The 19924-nt window shown below is 39.9% G+C and overlaps 1 protein-coding gene across 2 annotated transcripts in view; it reads right to left on the bottom strand.

Annotated features, from left to right (window-relative positions):
* The window catches only part of NUP133 (nucleoporin 133), a 51533-nt gene continuing 31609 nt past the window's right edge, over positions 1-19924 (bottom strand). Inside the window, exons 16-26 of one of the 2 annotated variants that reach the window (XM_001928164.7) lie at positions 19656-19778; positions 18681-18777; positions 17884-18135; positions 17100-17233; positions 14949-15107; positions 14176-14311; positions 9792-9910; positions 7545-7625; positions 6129-6193; positions 4758-4846; positions 1-730 (exon numbers count right to left, since the gene is read on the bottom strand). In XM_001928164.7, coding sequence (XP_001928199.1) covers positions 594-730; positions 4758-4846; positions 6129-6193; positions 7545-7625; positions 9792-9910; positions 14176-14311; positions 14949-15107; positions 17100-17233; positions 17884-18135; positions 18681-18777; positions 19656-19778 — 1392 coding nt within the window. In that variant the 3' untranslated portion in view covers positions 1-593. Of the gene's footprint in view, positions 731-778; positions 1243-4757; positions 4847-6128; positions 6194-7544; positions 7626-9791; positions 9911-14175; positions 14312-14948; positions 15108-17099; positions 17234-17883; positions 18136-18680; positions 18778-19655; positions 19779-19924 lie in introns of those variants that run through there. The other variant, XM_021073899.1, reaches the window with a different exon arrangement.

Raw genomic sequence — 19924 nt, 5'->3', positions numbered from 1 at the left:
TGTTTTATTCACCAAAAGACTTTTATTAATACTCTATTACTTATGTAGAAAAGTTTGACAATTTTCCCAATGAAGTAATCAGTTGTCAGGTTCACATTGAATTAGACCCACTTTGTCTTTTAGTTCCGTAAGTTAATCTGACATTTATCTCAGTAGATATTTCCCACTAGCCCTAATCAAAACAGATGTCAAACATTCCAGATACTCCCCAGTGCGCAATATCCTGAGTCAGAGCAATTTCAGACAATTCAGTGCAATCTTGTCATTTTTAGAGTTTCAGAAGCTGAAGCCTGTAAGTGATGCGTACATACAAGTAGCCAGAACCAGGACCCTGGATGGATGGAGTGAAATAAATAGGGTAGCAAGTACAGAACAACTGATAAACTTCAGATGGAAAAAGGGAAGGAAAAAAATCATGTAACTAAAAAACAGAACTACAGTCACAACTATTTGTAGGAACATCCAAATAAAGTATAAAAAACTCAGCAACAGGTTATAAAACTGTACAAACTTCTGGATGTTTAAGGTCTAAAACTTTTATAAAGACAACATATATACACATTTTTAGGAGCGATGACCATTTCAAGAACGAGTTACATTTGGCCCTGCACATAATATTCGTAATTGGCTTTCAAAACAAACTCAAAGTAAGGATTGGACTTCAAGCTTCCCAGCTGATCTGCCTGTAGTAGGTCTTTCACCTCTGGTAGGTATTCACTGAGCTGAATGCCTATAAACACAAACACAAAAAATTGTTTTTTATTGTCACAAAACTCTCAAACGAATTAAGATGATTGATGATAAAAACACCTGTGCTTCTATTTAAAATCCAACGTCACTCTGCTATTGGGTAATGTTCTGTTCTAAATTCCTTCCATCTGTCAAACATACTTGCAGATCTGACAATATGACATTCTTTACTTATTAGCAGGGGCTGCTTGAGTGTTCCACCCCCCAGTGGTCAAAAGAGCCAATCTATTTAAAGTCTTTAATACGATCTGAACTATGTCCATTTTCCTCCACAGTTTAAGTCCTTCTTCCAGTGCGTGAGTTTTAAACTAACATTCACTTGAAAACAAGTATTTCAAACAATTATATACTCTCCTATTTGGGAAGTAATTTAGTAGAAACGCTGCCAGGAAAGCACTCTGCAGTCTGCAGGTGTTACATTGTAGATCTAAGACCAGGGAGCTGGGTGTCATGTCTTCCCCAGGCCCAGCAAGCTGGGAAGCCAGTGTGCACCTGTGTGGTCACAAAACAGTGCATACAATTCCCTCATTTGATAAAGAAAACTGGAAGAAAAATTTTAAAATAATAAGGCATTATTTTATCATTTGTCATATTACCATAAGGTTCTGAAAATCAAGAATTTCTTTTAATACCATCAAAGTGCCTAGCACCATTTTTGGTACTTAATTGTTATAAATTATAATTGTTTATTATTTTTATAACAAAAATCTGGGTTAGTAACTGTTGCGAAGCTAAATCTGCAATATTTGTATATCATTTATTATAATTAACACACTTTCAATAAAGACCTTTTCTCTGTAAAAACACTATTACACTTATGAAAATATCACATTAATTTACTAAAGATCAATTCTTTTTTTTTTTTTTTCTTTTTGCCATTTCTCGGGCTGTTCCCGTAGCATATGGAGGTTCCCAGGCTAGGGGTCAAATCAGAGCTGTAGCCGCTGGCCTACGCCAGAGCCACAGCAACATGGGATCCGAGCTGTGTCTGCAATCTACACCACAGCTCACAGCAACGCCAGATCCTTACCCCACTGAGCAAGGCCAGGGATCGAACCCACAATCTCATGGTTCCTAGTTGGATTTGTTAACCACTGAGCCACGACAGGAACTCCCAAGATCAATTCTATTTAAAAAAATCTTTTATCTTATTTGACTTCTGTTTCTACAGTGCATGCCTTCTGTTTAGATATAAAATTTGATGATTTCTTTTCTTTTCTTTTTTTTTTTTTTTGGCTTTTCTAGGGCCATAGCCACAGCATATGGAGGTTCTCAGGCTAGGGGTCTAATCGGAGCTGTAGCTGCCGGCCTACACCAGAGCCACAGCAACGCCAGATCCAAGCCGTGTCTGCGACCTACACTACAGCTCACAGCAACACCTGATCCTTAACCCACTGACCAAGGCCAGGGATTGAACCCGCAACCTCATGGTTCCTAATCGGATTCGTTAACCACTGAGCCACGATGGGAACTCCGATGATGATTTCTTTCTTTTACAGCAGGGGTGAAACTTGAACGCCTGCAAAGGTCTGGCGGGTACTGAGGAGGCGGCCTAGGTGTTTTGCTAATGTGGAGCCAGTGCATGCTCAGAGTGCACAGTGCTTATCACACCTGGCTGACAGGCATTCAGTCTGTTGTAGGCAAACCTTTTGATTTCTAAGATAAGTCAGAAAACAAGACTTTTGTAAGAACTTTTCTCAACTGTTAAATGCCAGCAACTAATTAGAAAAAATATCCAACTCCATGCAATGACATGCGTACTTTTTTCCTGTATGTATAATGTACTTTAGTAACATGTAAAAACTGAAAAGCTCTAGGTGGGTAATTTAAATGTATCTGCAGGCTGAATTCTTCCACAAGCTGAAGTAACTGTTAGCTGTCCCAGTCTATGAAATATAATTTGAGACTGTCTGTATCTACCTTCAAAACCTTTTAAAATATTCACCACTGTACATGGAAGCTATATGATTTAAAAAATTTCAAAAATACCTGGCTGTGGCTTGCTGTTTTATATATATAATTTTATATATGTGATACATATATATATAATAGTTTCTTACTTGTTTTTGCCCTTTGGTCAAAATTTAATGATACTTTTTGTGAAACTATAGCTTTCTATTTCTGCTATCTATGATTTATAATCTGAAAAGAGAAAAAACTGCAAAAGCAAACTTTAAATAGCACCAAATACAATTCAGCTCAGTGACACGTTCACAAGAACTAACTTCATGGAAAGCATCAGATTTGGATCCAAATGAGTATCTTCAACAGCACACAGCCAGTGATTTCTCCAATTCCAAATACAGAAAAGAGAAAGTCTGGTGGATATATTTTAACTGTCTGAATTTCAAGCATTTCCTAGCAAAAGTCTCCCTTCCTTATTTAATTTTACATTTTTATTTATTTTTTGATGATGAAAAGGCCTTTACTTATTTGTGTTATTCATCTTTGTAAGTAAAAGCATTCATTAGGTCTACTGTCAATGTGGGGTAATCAAGTCTCCATTTTTCATTAAAAAAAAAGTCCAGGATAATGCTGAGCAAGCTCCAATTAATCTAGTTACAGAAGTGCATTTACATTTGATCAGTTATAAAGGAGACTACCCATCTGAAGCATGCAGGAGGTCAAGGCCGACAGGCTCTATCTGGAGTGAGAGCTCTGCCATGTGAACACCCAGGCTTTGCCGCCTTCTGCCTCAGACCACTGGGGGTGTGTTGAGGCCCTCAGTGCTTCTCTTAGGCCCCGAGGGTCAGTGATTCTCAAACAGAGGACAGATTGGACTCTGTTACAGAAGTACTGGGGTTATGAATCCATAAAATAATTCTAGGCATTCAAAGGACAAACATTTATGGATAACTACTATGTGCCAGGCATGGGGCTGGGCTTGTTATGTGGATTAAACAATGTCAGCATCATGGATAAAATTCCCATTTAGAAGGGCTGCTGAATTTACCATAGTTTGTGGTCACTGTCTATCTTTTTCCAGGTGGTAGTAAAGAGATTGTCCTTCTATTTGAAAGGCTGGTAAATAGCAAGTTAGCCTATTTTGCACATGGCCTGAATTTAGCATATATTTTGATTAGTAATTCTATAGTAAATGAGCCACACTTGTCTTTATGTAAAAAATGTACAAAAATCCCTGTCTCTGTCTCTAGTTTAATAGTCTCCATGTCTTAAACTCCAGTAATATAAAAGGAAGTAAAAGTATATCCTCTAGCTCATCTTTCCCCTTCACACAATAAACATGTAATCGTGAAGTGTGTCTTTACTTATTTGTATCTTGGTTAGCAAATGGAATTTTGTCCAGCCTTAGGTATAAAACATACAAAACACACTCCCTGCTTGTTTCCTTTTATTCTGTTCTTAAAGTTAGTTTTAGAGTGTTAATGTCTAAAATGCACTGATAAAAACATTTTGTAATTTGTTCTTAAGCATGGTAAGGTCAGTTTAATACTGGATATAACAAAAAAAGTTTATATATCTCATTTTAAGTTTTCAATCTTCACTAGACTTAACTGGTCAAGCAGATGGACTCCACCATGACTGACACAAGCTCCCCCAATTTTGGAGGCAGGAAAACAGACCTCCCTTTATTTTATTTTTTTTTAATTTTTTTGTCTTTTTGCCTTTTCTTGGGCTGCTCCTGCGGCATATGGAGGTTCCCAGGCTAGGGGTCCAACTGGAGCTGTAGCCGCTGGCCTATGCCAGAGCCACAGCAGCGCAGGATCCGAGCCGCGTCTGCGACCTATACCACAGCTCATGGCAACGCCAGATCCTTAACCCACTGAGCAAGGGCAGGGATTGAACCTGCAACCTCTTGGTTCCCAGTCAGATTCGTTAACCACTGCGCCACCACGGGAACTCCGAAGACCTCCCTTTATTTTAAACACATCTCCCTGATTCTAAGTACTACATTGTTTAATCTTAACCTCCTGGCATTTGACATGCGGGCAAATTCTAAAACTGAAGAGTGATACTGTTATTTTCAATATTAACAAACAACTTACCATCTTTTAAAAGTTTCTGTAAGATTTTCACAAATATACTGTCTTTAGATACTTCAATTGGATCATCTTTACCATCTGAGCTGGACCAGCTAGGGGAAAAAAAAAAAAAAAATCACTGTGAGGAAAAAATAAAATCATGGACATGATCTGAAATAAATGACTTGTTTGCTGTTATGGGTTTGCTCTAAAGAAACTTGAGTTTTGTGATACTGTTGAAAACTAAATAAAGGAGATTTAAATGTTTGATATGCCCACAGCCTCTATATTAGATATAAGATATGACACTTAGGTGGCTATTCACCCAACATAACCAGCACGGATTTGATGTCAAACGTGAGGTATGTTTCCCAAGAAAATTCTAGAAGTAAGTACAAACCTAGTAAGGACCCCAAAATGTGACCTTTCAGAGCACAGGCAATAGTTAAAATGTGTTATATTCTATTTTTCACTTTAAAAAATGGCAGCCATGGAAACAAATCTGACTAGGAACCATGAGGTTGTGGGTTTGATCCCTGGCCTCACTCAGTGGGTTAAGGATCTGGCATTGCCCTGAGCTGTGGTGTGGTTCACAGACTCGGCTTGGATCCCATGGTGCTGTGGCTCTGTCATAGGCCAGCAGCTGCAGCTCCAATTAGACCCCTAGGCTGGGAATCTCCATATGCTGGGGGTGTGGCCCTAAAAAGCAATAATAATAATAATAATAATAAAAAAATAAAAATAAAAAATGGCAACCATATCTGGTATAACCTAAGAAATTTTCTTTATCTAGTTGAGATTATCTATTAAAATACATACAGAACCACTGCTTTGTGGCAATCAATGGACATATCCCACATGATACCCTGAAGTTTTTAAACAGGAAGCCAGAACAAGGAATTCCAGTCAAATGATATAATACATTTTTTATGCTTGGGAAGGAGAGTCAAACAGGCAGAGCTAAATGATTCAGAGGGTGACCTGCAAGACCAAATGGGACAACAATTTTAACTATCTGGGAGTGATTAGAGGAAGACATACTTAGTAAAAATAGTTCCACTGCAATTCTCAACACCATAGGAAAAAGGGAAACAGCGAGTAAAGAAGCCTGTAGCACTTAAGTCACGCTCTCTCTAAGATTCTGACCCCTACACCTGATTATTTTCCATCTCGCTTTGCCACTGAATTTAACCACCACCATTCCAGTGGATAGAAATCCTCCTCTCCAGGGAGATTACAGTGAAAAAGAAGATAAAATTACTACTGTAACCACTATCATTTTCATAATATATGTTACAATATAATTATGGTACAAAACCATTTGATTTATATCATAATCTTCCCCAAAAGTCCTTTCCCCAAACCACATCTTAGATTCATGCTTTGAGAACTTACTTATCTCTCTGAAGAGCTTTGCAAAGGATTTCCAGTTTTAGATCGTTTATATTTACATCTTCCTCCTTCACAGCAAAACAAAAAGTCCCCATTAAGTCCTGATTTAAAATATACATGCTTAGGGAGTTCTCGCTGTGGCACAGCAGAAACGAATCTGACTAGTATCCATGAGAATTCGGGTTTGATCCCTGGCCTCACTCAGTGGGTTAAGGATCCAGTGTTACCGTGAGCTGTGGTGTAGGTTGCAGATGTGGCTCAGATCCTGTGTTGCAGGCCGGCAGCTGTATAGCTCCAATTCAACCTTAGCCTGGGAACTTCCATATGTCACAGATGCAGCCCTAAAAAGGAAAAAAAACAAAAGGCTTAAATTTGAGTTAGCACCTTATTCTGCATAAATATTATTATATTTTAATTTATAAAGTTTTTTTGAATATACCTGCAGCATGTGGAGATTCCTGGGTCAGGGATCAAACTGATGCCATAGTGGTTAAGCACAGCAGTGACAACACTGGATCCTTAACCTGCTGACCCACCAGGGAACTCTGTGCTTTAATATGTAATTTTTTAAAAATTCCGTTTAAGACATTAATACTATGTAAGGAGTAAGACTATTAATAACTTGTGAATTTGTTTCCGATTATTCTGAGACAATCTGATTTTATCACGAAGCTTGAGAGATTCAAGATTTTACACAGAGTAACAGAAGAGCCACCACATTACTATTTTGTTTGTTTGTTTTCTTTTTATGGCCAGACCTGCGGCATATCCTGGGCTAGGGGTCGAATTGAAGCTGCAGCTACGAGTCTACGCCACAGCCACAGCCATCCAGGCTCCAAGCCACACCTGCAACCTACTCCACAGCTTGTGGCAATGCTGGATCCTTAACCCACTGAGTGAGGCCAGGGATCAAACCCACGTCCTCAGACACTATGTTGGCTTCTTAACCTGTTGAGCCACAATGGGAACTCCCATATTACATTTTTATAAGCTAACAAAGTATTTTCAAACTGCAGGACCAACTACTTATCCTACAGCATTATCATTATAATCTTTTTTTTCAAAGAAGGCTGAGAAATAGCTTCTCTTAGGATGAATATTACCAATAATAAATTGATAAAGCAGCATTCAGTTTAAAGAACTAACAGTGACTCAATAAATGAGAGAGAAAATCTACGTCAGGACCTTGGAAAGCAGCATTTTTCATTTGTTTGGGGAAAGGGCACCCAGAGGTATGTGAGAATGATTGGGAAGTGAGGTCTCCTGACAGCTTTTCTACAGAGATGTATGTATTCCAAGAATGATGGATAGCTAAACAAGAGAGTCTTTGAAAATGAACACTTTTCAGATGTCCTCAGTCCTAGAGAAAACCATACACAAATTGTGACAGTTGCCTGGGATCAGAGTGATTCTACTCACCTCATCAATATACTCCAGCAGGTCCAGAGCCTTCTTGAAATCATAATCATTAGCTCTTCTATTTTCCTCACAGATGTACAGCTACAGTGAGTTACAATAAGGGGAGAGGATCACTGTAAGTAATCATATAACCAAGTCTGGAGACATTTACAGAGAAGTCATTATGTCTTTCAAAGAAGTGGTAGGTATTTTTATAGTGAATAATAACAGCATCACACTTGGAAATTATACACCACCTACCTCACAACAAACTGTCTTTTAAAACAATCCACGGGAGTTCCCCTTGTGGCGCAGTGGAAACGCATCCAACTAGTATCCATAAGGATGCAGGTTCAATCCCTGGCCTTCCTCAGTGGGTTGGTGATCCAGCGTTACTGTGAGCTGTGGTGTAGGTCACAGACTCAGCCCAGATCCCATGTTACTGTGGCTGTGGCGTAGGCCAGCAGCTATCACTCTGATTTGACCCCTAGCCTGGGAACTTCCATATGCTGCAGGTGCTGCCCTAAAAAGCAAAACAAACAAAAAAACCCCAATCCTATGTTCATTCAGTAATGAATTTATATAACTTAGTATATATACTTTAAAAATGTCAGCAAATCTATATTCTTAAGTTCAAGATGGTATAGGTTTCAGTATTCTTTTGGGCCTATTCTGAGATAAATTGCTGCCAAATTGCTTCTATTTTTAAAGCTGGCTATAATGCTTCTGAAATGTTGCCCTTTGAACAGTTTTAAAAATTGAGACCTACAATAAAGTGTGTAGTTGGTCTACAGTTTACTTAAGAGAAGAAAATACACACCAATGTTACTAATGGTTATTCCTGATTGCTTAAAGCTGACTATATACTCATATATTTTCCATAATTTTATAGTCAGATAAATGCTTGCTTTATTAATATCAATTTGAATTTTTCCTATATTCTTTTTCCAATAACTATTTATAAGATGACAAACTTCATTTTTCTTTGGCCGCACCCATGGCATGTGGAAGTTCCCAGGCCAGGGACCAAATCCTTAACCCACTGAGCCACATGGGAACTCCAACAATCTTCTTTTTTTTTTTGCTTTTTTGCTTTTTAGGGCCGTACCTCTTCCACATGGAAGTTCCCATGCTAGGGAGCTGCATCTGCCAGCCTATACCACAGCCACAGCGAAATGGGATTCAAGCCATGTCTGCGAGCTATACCACAGCTCACAGCAACACCGGATCCTTAACCCACTAAATGAGCCCAGGGATCAAACTCACATCCTCATGGATACTAATCAGATTCCTAATCCACTGAGCCACAACGGGAACTCCCAAACTTCATTTTTAAAACCTGAATATAATCCTTTAATAGCAAAAACAACATTCAAGCCATTTCAGGGGGAAAAAAAAGCTATCCGCTTGGTGTCACTGTCTTACAACACTTAAACACTTTATTTCATTGTTGCTGACCATCTTTTTTCCTCCACAATATTAACAACACTGAACTTGAAATGTGGTATTAAAATTGATGGTATAGTAGAGTAAAACTGGCACTACTTTATTCTTCTTACCAGCACACAATAGTCTTAATGAACAACAGCTGCTTAGATTTTTAAGTTAAATATGCTTATCAGAAGAGGCTGTCGTGAACTCAATTATAGGAAATCTGTTACTAACAACAGCTAAAATGCTCAAGTTCTTAAATTATTTGCTTTCTTATTAATATAATCAGGCCGAGTTCAAGATGATCCTATGACATCACTCTCGCATCCGAAATGCTTTCTTGAAAGGAAGAGAAGTAGAGCTAAGGTGGTAAGTGCGCACAACAACATTATCCTATCAGGCTGTAGTCCTAATCTAGTTATGTCCTCAGGAAGCTGCTATGTTGCAGAGGAAAATGGTGAGGATGACACTTACAGGCTATGGAAATCTACTTCCTAATACCACTTTTCTTTCAGAAAAGCCTCAACTATGTTTCATGGTACATATTTGTCCCATACTACAAAAGCACAATATAAGTAATTTCTTCTGGTCACCTGGATAAGCATCCTTAGAAACAGGTGGAGATCTCTGTCTACAGGGAGGCAGAGGTTGGGCCACTGATCTCTGCGAACTGGCCTCCTGCTCCCAAGCAGCTTCTAACAATTTGTTCCAGGGAAAAGTTACCAGGAAAGTAGGAAATGGAAAGACGATGACTCTGACAAACTGCACTACATGGCCCAAGAAACAGGAGGTTGTTCTGAGACTAAGAAACAGTGCAAAGGTTTGAAAAGCACATACGCCAATGAGCTGTGATGCGGTCAGTACGGGCATTGCGCTGAGGCTTAGCTGTTTCTCGGCCAGCAGCTGTTCAGGAAGGGTCTCCTGGTGCAGCAGGAAGCGCTCCTGCTCTGCCATTTCTGGAAAGCAACGGGGAAAGCTTTCACTTTTGCTGTCATAAGACATTTCTGAATTTAGGAGTTCCTGTCATGGCATAGCTGAAACGAATCCCACTACGAACCATGAGATTGCATGTTCGATCCCTGGCCTAACTTAGTAGGTTGAGGATCCGGCATTGCGGTGAGCTGTGGTGTAGGCCGGAAGCTAGAGCTCCAATTCAACCGTTAGCCTGGGAACCTCCATATGTAGGTGTGGCCACAAAAAGTAAAAACAAAAACAACAAAAAAACAACCCACATCTGAATTTAAAAAGGAACAGCTTTAAAGGCAATTCCATCACTATTCAATGATCTTAGAATATTATTAATTCTGCTTATTCTTGACTCCTAATTCTGTTAGAAATATTCATGGTGTGATGCAAATCATATGAAGTGTCACCAACTGGAAATAGTTAGAAGGGGAGAGAGGTAAGAAAACACCTACTGATGGAAGCAACTGTAGAGCAGACGGTGATTTCATGAAGCATGAATCCCCCAAACCTGAGGTCTCTCAGCTCCTTTTAAGGCTACTCTGTAAAGTCCTTCTTGCTTTACCAGTATAATTTTCATTGCCAGTATAATTTCATTCAGTGAAGGAAATGATCTATTTAAAAGCCACCATGAGTTACTCCAGGAAAAACAAAACCCAGGTGACCACGCACCAAACCTATTACCTCATGATGGGCGTCTCTACACAGTGAGGTGACAGGGCTTCTAACCTGCATAAACTGTCTAGACTGCAGATCATTACTGGCTTTGCCCATGACCATGAGCTGGGAACAGGGGGAAAGAGCTGGGAATGCTATGAAGCCGCTTAGCACACCAGTTATAGCAAAATGCAATCACCAAAGCAACAAACATGCTCCTCCAACTAATGCCATCATTCCATATGACCCCAATCTTATAAAAGTAAACATTACACTTTTGTGCAATTTCCACATACCATCTGTGAACAGACAGGGAAGATGCACAAAAAAGTAACAGCAGTTAACTCTAAGGCAGTGGGATTACAGACAATTTATTTTTCTGTTGTGTTGTTTTCTATACAAATTTTCACAAGTAATTATTTATATAACCAATAGAAAGTTATCTTTTAAAAACCTACTCCCAGAGTTCCCGTCGTGGCGCAGTGGTTAACGAATCCGACTAGGAACCATGAGGTTGCAGGTTCGGTCCCTGCCCTTGCTCAGTGGGTTAATGATCCGGCGTTGCCGTGAGCTGTGGTGTAGGTTGCAGACGCGGCTCGGATCCCGTGTTGCTGTGGCTCTGGTGTAGGCCGGCGGCTACAGCTCTGATTTGACCCCTAGCCTGGGAACCTCCATATGCTGCGGGAGCGGCCCAAAGAAATAGTAAAAAGACAAAAAAAAAAAAAAAAAAGCAACAACAAAAAAAACCAAAACCTACTCCCTTCAATTAGATACAGTGCAATAATAGTCTGCAAGAAATTACTGAGACCTGGAAATAGTCTCATTGTGGTAAGGCTCAATCAATGCAGAATGATTACCAGACCCAGGGAGAACCAGAAATAATAAAGCATGTCAAATTATTTTGATTAACAGAATCTAGCTCTGGCAGCCAGGTTAAAACATGGTTCCCCTTTTGGACAACCAGCCGGGCTGCAGATTACATACACACTTCTCTAAGAATACACACCATTAGTGCTGGAAAACAAAAGACTGAAGAAAGAGTCTCCCAAACAGCAAAGGGTAATTTTAATAACAAAGTTACACGCCAGCTCTTAGGACCTGAGCACTCGGTATGTGTGAGAAATTTTTTCCAAGGAACACACATTGTCTCTGATCCTCAGAACAATGCATTTTATAGACGAGGAAACAGAGGCTTAGGAGGGTAAATGAGCTACCCAAGATCATAAAGCTAGCCAGTAAGTTGGAGAGAATATGCGAAACTAGATCTGACCAATCTCTTTGTTTTTGTAGGGCCACAACCATGGCACATGGAGGTTCCCAGGCTAGGGGTGGAATCGGAGCTGTAGCTGGCAGCCTACACCACAGCCACTGCAATGCCAGATCTGAGCCACGTCTGCAACCACCACGGCTTCTGGCAACGCTGGATCCTTAACCCACTGAGTGAGGCCAGGGATCAAGCCTGCATCCTCATGGATACTAGTCAGGTTCATTACCACTGAGCCATAACGGGAACTCCAATCTGTCCAATTTCTGTCCAGACTCCTTCCACTACACCTACTCCTTGGAGGGAAAAAGTGAAGCAGTATAATTTGAATTCAGAACTTAGAGGCTATGCCTTGCAGCCAAATATCCTTATTTATATACACTGAACCCCTGACCACACGGCTGAGATACTTCCTTCCAGCTTGTACTTTGAAGGATTTCAGAACTTTTTAAAGAATACAATGTGCAGGACTGTATACCTGTCACCTGCTGTTAACATCTGCCATCTCTACTCTATCTGCCCATTTTCCCCTAAATCAGAAAGTTGCAGACATCATGACATTTCATTTCTAAATACCTCAGCATGTATCTCCAAAAACAAGGACATCTGACCAAAATATTATCAGGCCTGAAGAACTTAACATCAAATAGTAATATCATCTAATATTATGTTCAAATTTCCCCAGCTGTCCCCAAAACACTTGTTATAGTTGTTTTGGCTATTTGGGGGACAGTGGAGGAGCCAATCAATAAACTCACACTGCACTTAGTTGTCATGGCTTTTAGGTTCCCTTAATCTAAATTAGCCTCTTGTCTTTTTTTTCATGCTGCTGAATTTTGAAGAGTCTGGCTGATGGTACATATTATAAAATGCCCCACAACCAGGGTATATCTCACTGTTCCCTTGTGATTAGATTCAAGTTGAACATTTTTGGCAGGAACACAACACAGGCTGGTATTATATACTGGCATATTATGTCACTCCAAGAAGTATGTAATGTTAGTTTATCTCACTGCTGGTGACAGTGTCCACTAGACCTGTGCAATGATGCTCTGAAAACATGAGAATATCCTCCTTCCCTAACCTCTAAACTCAGTGGTCATCCTTTGCTGATCAATTATTCACCACGACTGCAAAATGGTGACTCTCAAGTCAATCAGCCCTTCTACATTTGTTAGCTGGCACACTTTTTTTGTAAAGAAGCATTTCACGGACCCTCTCCTCTTCCGGGTATCCCTGTGGATTTTTATTTATTTATTTTTTTTGTCTTCTGTTTTTTTTAGGGCTGTGCCTGAGGCATATGGAGGTTCCCAGGCTAGGGGGTCTAATCGGAGCTATTGCTGCCGACCTACACCACAGCCACAGCAATGCCAGATCCAAGCCGCATCTTCAACCTACACCACAGCTCACCGCAACGCCGGATCCTTAACCCACTGAGCGAGGCAAGGGATCAAACCTGCAACCTCATGGTTCCTAGTTGGATTCATTTCTGCTGTGCCATGATGGGAACTCCTGGATTTTTTTTTTTTTTTTTTAAACTATGAAATAGTATCTTTTGCCATCATTCTTTTTGTTGTTGAAGTTATCCCCAAACTCAGCCAGTGGAAGCTGCTGTGTTGTGTTGTCTGACATCTCAACATTAAGCCTGCTTTCTGGCCCAACAAGACTCCCCAAGATAATTTCCTCGGTAACCCCTCATTTCCTTTTGTGGAGAAGTGGGAGCTCAAACCAAGTATGGGATAGGTGGACTCATGCTACCAGATGTCACCACTTTTAGGTCTATTCAGAGGACAGAGCCAAGAATTACACTTTTCAGACAACCACGGTTATATCTGACATCTGCAATTCAGGCTCCTTCTGTATTTATATCTCCTTTCTCCTTGGTTCTCAAAAATAACAATACACTCAATCATATCAATCCACAATATACACAAAATGGTTTCACTATTATGACACCAAAAAGTTTTGAATTCTGAAACCAATAGCTTCAAAATTACTACCACCTATAGCAAACCCACTAAGTAAACGTCAAGTTTCTTTGCAGTTCTGGTTCTTAGCATCTGAGTCACTAAAGTTGTAATCCAAATATTGTTCAAATCATTTGAATTTATTCTTCAGGAATTCTTACTTAAAGCACAAATTCCTTTTCTATAGAAAGGGAATCCTGACTATGAAAATGGGTAACTGTCTAAGGACACTGACCAGAAAGCACTCCCTCAAAGGAGAAAGGGCTCCTGTTTCTAGTGGGTCCCAGTAAGCGCTAATAGGAACCCATTCTAAGAGTACACTGACAGCATGACTCATGTGTAGTCTTCTGGTTCAAATACTGTCTTTTACCTTCAATTTTTTCTTGTAGTATATCTTCTGAAAAGTCTGAAGCTAATGCAGCCAATTTACTCAAACCGAGAAGGGTTTTTTTCTTTGCAAAGTAACGAGTTTCCATATTTGCCAAACCTAGAAGTGTTGCATGAGCCTATAATAAACAAAATATGAAAACTGTAGTAAGGTCCTGGATACTAACTCACATTTTGAAATGAAGGTTAAATACAACCCAAACTTGGTTCCCCTACCCCTAACCAAGCTCTATCAATGGAAGATCAAGGCACTATCAACAAACCTAAAAACAGAACAGTACCATAATTTGAGAGTGATTACACAATAAATATCAGTCACCCACACTAATCACTGGGAAATGAGACATAAATAAAACATTTGCTCTATAACAATTATATATTCACTTTGACACCCTATCAAGGATAGACTTTAATTCATGTACAGTTTTGACTGGTAATGTGAACATTTTTATTATAAGAAAAATTCATTACAAAAGAAGGCCAATGACTGCTATTTACATGTTAAAGTTTTTGTGATTTATTTCACTGTAATAATAGTCAAGTCATAATAGGTTTAATTCTTTTTTAACTGAGGTATAGCAAGTAATGGTAATACCATCATAAATGAAAAATACTTGTATCAAATTATGTGAAAGGAGACATACTTTAAAAAAAATCTGTAAGTAGTATTTAACTAGTATTCAACTATTCAAAAACCTAGTTAAAACTAAATTAAAAATTGCCTAAACCTACTCTATATAACTGAATCCTTCTTACCTTTTCTAATTCATGGCTGTTAATTTCGTGTAACCAGCTGAGATGTTCATGAGCTTGCAGAAAACTCGCCAACTGTCCATGCTGAGAAACGGGCTGAGATAATAATTTGCCCCGCTTTCCTTTCTCAAGATACCAACGGAAGAGAAAGTCGGAAAAATTCTACAAAGAAAAGAGCCAAGAATCCAATAATATTTAGTAATACAGTTTTAAAAAATACACTTCTGATAATAAATTTCTTCCAAAGGAAATTTTTTTTTTAGGGCCACACACATGGCACATGGAAGTCCTCAGGACTAGAGTTGTAGCTGCTGGCCTACACCATAGCTCACAGCAACGCTGGATCTTTCCCACTGAGCAAGGCCAGGAATCGAACCCACATCCTCATGGATACTAGTTGGGTTCATTACTGCTGAGCCACGACATGAACTCCTCTTCCAGAGATTTTAAACTCCAGAAGAGAAATCCTGTTTTAAACACAAATTTCCTACACTGTAGGGCTAATCACCTCATTTGCCTAATGAGAACATTCAGTCAGAAAGGGGTATTGCTGAAGTCTCAAGATCACAGACTCTAGATGTGTGTTGTCCAGCATGGAAGTCTCTGGTCACATGTAGCTGTTTAATCTAAAATGTAAAATCCATTTCCTCAGTCACACCAGCCACATTTCAAGTACTCGATGGCCACCTGTGGCCAGGAGCTCCCATCTGAGATAGCATCTATGAGCAAGATCTCCATTATCACAGAGTTCTACTGGGCAGTGCCGAGGCTCTATCACTCCATAATGAAAGGTTCTCCGTAGAACTGTGTGCCAGAGAGGCCCCAAACTCCAGCCAGCTTTCCATGCAGGATGTTTGCGGGATGCTAGAGTGCTATGAGAGGCTGGGCTGGAAGGAAGACAAAAATGTCTTGCAGTCTCATCGTATTTCAGAGATAGCCCCAGTAAAGGGGAGATTCTGCAAGAAACACACCAGTCCCACAAGAACTTTGAAACCAAAATGAAATAAATGTAACAAAGGGGGAGGCAGGATCAAGATGGCTGAGCAGTTAGGACGTGGCACTCCTTTTCTCCCACAAACACATTAAAAAAAAACCCAAACCTCAGAGTTCCAATTGTGGTGCAGAAGAAACCAATCCAAATAGTATCCATGAGGATGTGGGTTCAATCCCTGGCTTCACTCAGTGGGTTGGGGATCTGGCGTTGCCATGAACAGTGTGTAGGTTGCAGATGTGGCTTGGATCCTGCATTGCTGTGGCTGTAGTGTAGGCTGGCAGCTGTGTTCCCATTCCACCCCTAGCCTGGGAAATTCCACATGCCACAAGTACAGCCCTGAAAAGAAAAAAACAGTCTAATCTTTTTTGTTTATAGTGGTTTCCTGAATTTTATACAATGTTACTTGTTCTTTTTTTAGGGCCTCAGGTACAGCACATAGAAGTTTCCAGGCTAAGAGTTGAATCCCAGCTGCAGCTGCTGGCCTATAGCACAGGCACAGCAACACCAAATCCGAGCCATGTCTACACTGCGCCATGATGGGAACTCCAGTGGGAACTTTCTTTTTAAAAAGTAAGCATTAACAAAAAAATAGGGGAGTTCCTGTCATGGTTCAGTGGTTAACGAATCCAACTAGGAACCATGAGGTTGCAGGTTTGATCCCTGGCCTCGCTCAGTGGGTTAAGGATCCGGCGTTGCCGTAAGCTGTGGTGTAGGTCACAGATGTGGCTCAGATCCCAAGTTGCTGTGGCTGTGGCATAGGCCGGTGGCCACAGCTCCAATTCGATCCCTAGCACGCAGTCAAAAAAGGAAAACAAAACTCTTAGGTGTATGGAAATTTGAACTCTGTAAAAGTAGCTCCCAAGATCTTCTATTCAAATTCCAGAGCTCTACCAACACCCACATATACCCAAGGACTTTTCATTAGAACTGAAAACATAAAAACAGAAATAAAAGTCTCAGCGTATTTTTCAAAAGTCAAAGAATCTTTTAATAATATTTATATAGAGATTTTCTGCCAATTTACTAGGAAACATAATGTACAAATTAGTATTTACTTAACTGCTAAAAGACTGTACCATCTTTCAAAATCCCCAAGCAAGATATGAAAAAGTAAAAGCCTTATTGTAGGATCTGCTGCCTACATCCCCCACGGCTGTTACCTGGTCAGCAAACTGGGTCATGTAGCGCTGGAGTCTGGTCTGGTTGTCCGTCTGCTCACACATTTGTACTAAGATATCAAAGTCACAATACTTTTCTGCTAATGAAGCAGCCCAGGGATACTGGCCTAGTGTGACTGTGGCAATGAGAACAGATGGGGAAAAGTCCCGTTAGTGAAAATACAATGTGTAATAAAAAATATTCCTTGAAATTTTATCTTTATTCATGTTACATACTAAAAATAATGAATGGAAACCTTCCTAGGTACTGGCATTTAGTTTCATAATCCATATAACTCATTAAAGATGCAAATTCAGTCCTTGCTTCACTGCTGCCTACCTAAAACGCTATCCCCTTCCTTCACGTACCAGCGAGGCAAGCTACTTCTCTGAATCCCAGCTGTGACAATCATGTGCCCTTCGCTAAACAACCACACCATCTATCTGCAACCTCTAACGGCCCTTATCCACTCCACTCTGTGTTCTGGTTATTCCTGTGAGGGTTTGAGACGATAAGCTCTTTGAAGGCAGCTGCCACAGGCTGTTGATTTATTCATGTTTAAATCACCTTCAGCATTGTCTAGGATACTTGTGCCCGCTAAGTAATGACAATGAGGTTGAATAAGTGAACACAGAGAGCTATACAATGAAAGCTTTGCTTTAAGTTTTGAACTACCGTTGGATTAACGCTACTACTCTGAATAACCTGCTGCATTAATGATGTGACTCCGTCCTCTGTTCCACAGATTCAGACAGCCACAGCTCTCACTTAATATCATGTACTTACGAAGCGGAGATAGGAGATCTGATCTTTTCTGTAGGTATTCCATTTCCAGACTGTCATATCTTTCTTGGTCACTAGATTTGTCTACAGACTTAAGCTGAGCAACATAACCGTCCAGGAAGCAATCAATCAGCGCCACCAGCTGCTCTGTCACCATGTTCCGGAGGCTGCTGTCTGCCTGGGGGTAAACCACTTTCAGGATGATCCCATGCTGCCGTACTATTGCTGTTCGAATGCCAGCAGGACCGCTTGTTGCTGTGAAATCATACAAAAGAATAGGATAGGTAAAGTTTCTATAATGGCTGGGGAAAGACCAACCACCTAAAAATTCTATCTCATCATGGGGTGCTGGAAAAAGAAATCAAGTAGGGGTTCAGGTGATACTTCTCTATGTCCTGCACAAACCCATCTTCTCCATGGAGATATCCTAGCAAAGCAAGGTAAATGTGATTCTTCCTCCTTCTAAACTCCTTTAATGCACTCCACTTACTTACTTGTGCTAAATCAACATAAAATATCATCAATACCGCCAAGGACTACTTCTATGAATATGTGTACTAAAACCCAGTAAATGCAGAAATACCAGTTAAAAAATAAATTATAGAGAGACCTATGAATTATTCCAAAGAAATAAAGTGATTTTCATAAGAACTGCTCATTTTTAAAATGGCACTTATCTTCTCACTTATAGACCTGCACTAGGGGAATAATATGCTTCCCCAAATCACTGATCATTAGAAATACATCATGAACAACTGCTAATACATCAGTATATTTGGGCTCAATGTTTGTAATCTCACCTGTCCATGGGATATACTCAGGTTCTTTTTCTAGGGGTTCTCTTCTATACAAAGAGCTTCTATTTTGCCGATAATGACTAGCAGCTTGCAGCATGTCCTGGAAAAAAAAGAAGTGTGTTATCACATGCAAAAAATTGAGGAATCCAGAGTTCCTATTGTGACTCAGTGGTTAACGAATCCAACTAGGAACCATGAGGTTGCGGGTTCGATCCATGGCCTTGCTCAGTGGGTTAAGGATCCAGCATTGCCATGAGCTGTGGTGCAGGTCGCAGATGCAGCTTGGATCCCACGTTGCTGTGGCTCTGGCATAGGCTGGTGGCTACAGCTCCAATTAGACCCCTAGCCTGGGGACCTCGGTATGCTGCAGGTGCAGCCCCAGAAAAGACAAAAAGACCAAAAAAAAAAAAAAAAATTGAGGAATTTTACTCTAAGATACTCTGAAATGCCAAAGTCTATTTTTGAAATATTACCAAAAATTACTCAGCAAAGGCCTATAGGATTACTTGTTGGTTCTTTCTGCATTTAAAATTTGCTTCACTCCATAATTTAACTTTGATTTTAGAAAACTATACTAACCAAAGTAAGAAAACCATTACTATGAAGTTCAATAGCTGAAATTAGATGGAACATTTTAATCAATCATGTTAAGCAGTGAGGTTTTAAATAGTTAAAAGAGACAGATAATTACAGTAACATTAATACATGTGCCAACTTATATATAAATATATCCTTCTCCAAATAAAATGTTTATTCTACCAAATAGAATTAAGGATTATACAAACTTTTAACAAGCGCAAGGCCTACGCTCAAAATGTTTGCCAACAGATTGATAAAATGACTGCTATTTACATAACTTTTTTCAATTCACAAATGGCTAAACCACTATCAATTATTCGTGATGCAGAGTAGGAATATGAAAACCTCTCCTCTATTCACGGGCTTTCATTTGCTCAAGCTGTCACCATATGTCTGTACCTTGAGAATACTGTTCACATTGATCACCACCTCGGCCCATTCAACTGATTCCAATGATGTATCCTTTAAGACTTGCTCCTCGTGCTCCAGTAAACACTCACAGATGGTATCTACCTGGGATACCTGGGGAAGGACAGAGATGGCAACTGCTGGTAACAAAAACTACGTGACAATTACATCTACTTAGAAGCAACTCAGTGGACTTTTCTCATTAAGTCTGTCCTCTGATCACTAGTCAGAGGAACAGGTAGTGATGCAAACAAATCTGT

This window comes from Sus scrofa, chromosome 14, assembly GCF_000003025.6.
Source record: "Sus scrofa isolate TJ Tabasco breed Duroc chromosome 14, Sscrofa11.1, whole genome shotgun sequence".
NCBI lineage: Eukaryota > Metazoa > Chordata > Mammalia > Artiodactyla > Suidae > Sus > Sus scrofa.
This window is presented reverse-complemented; position numbering and strand designations above follow the sequence as displayed.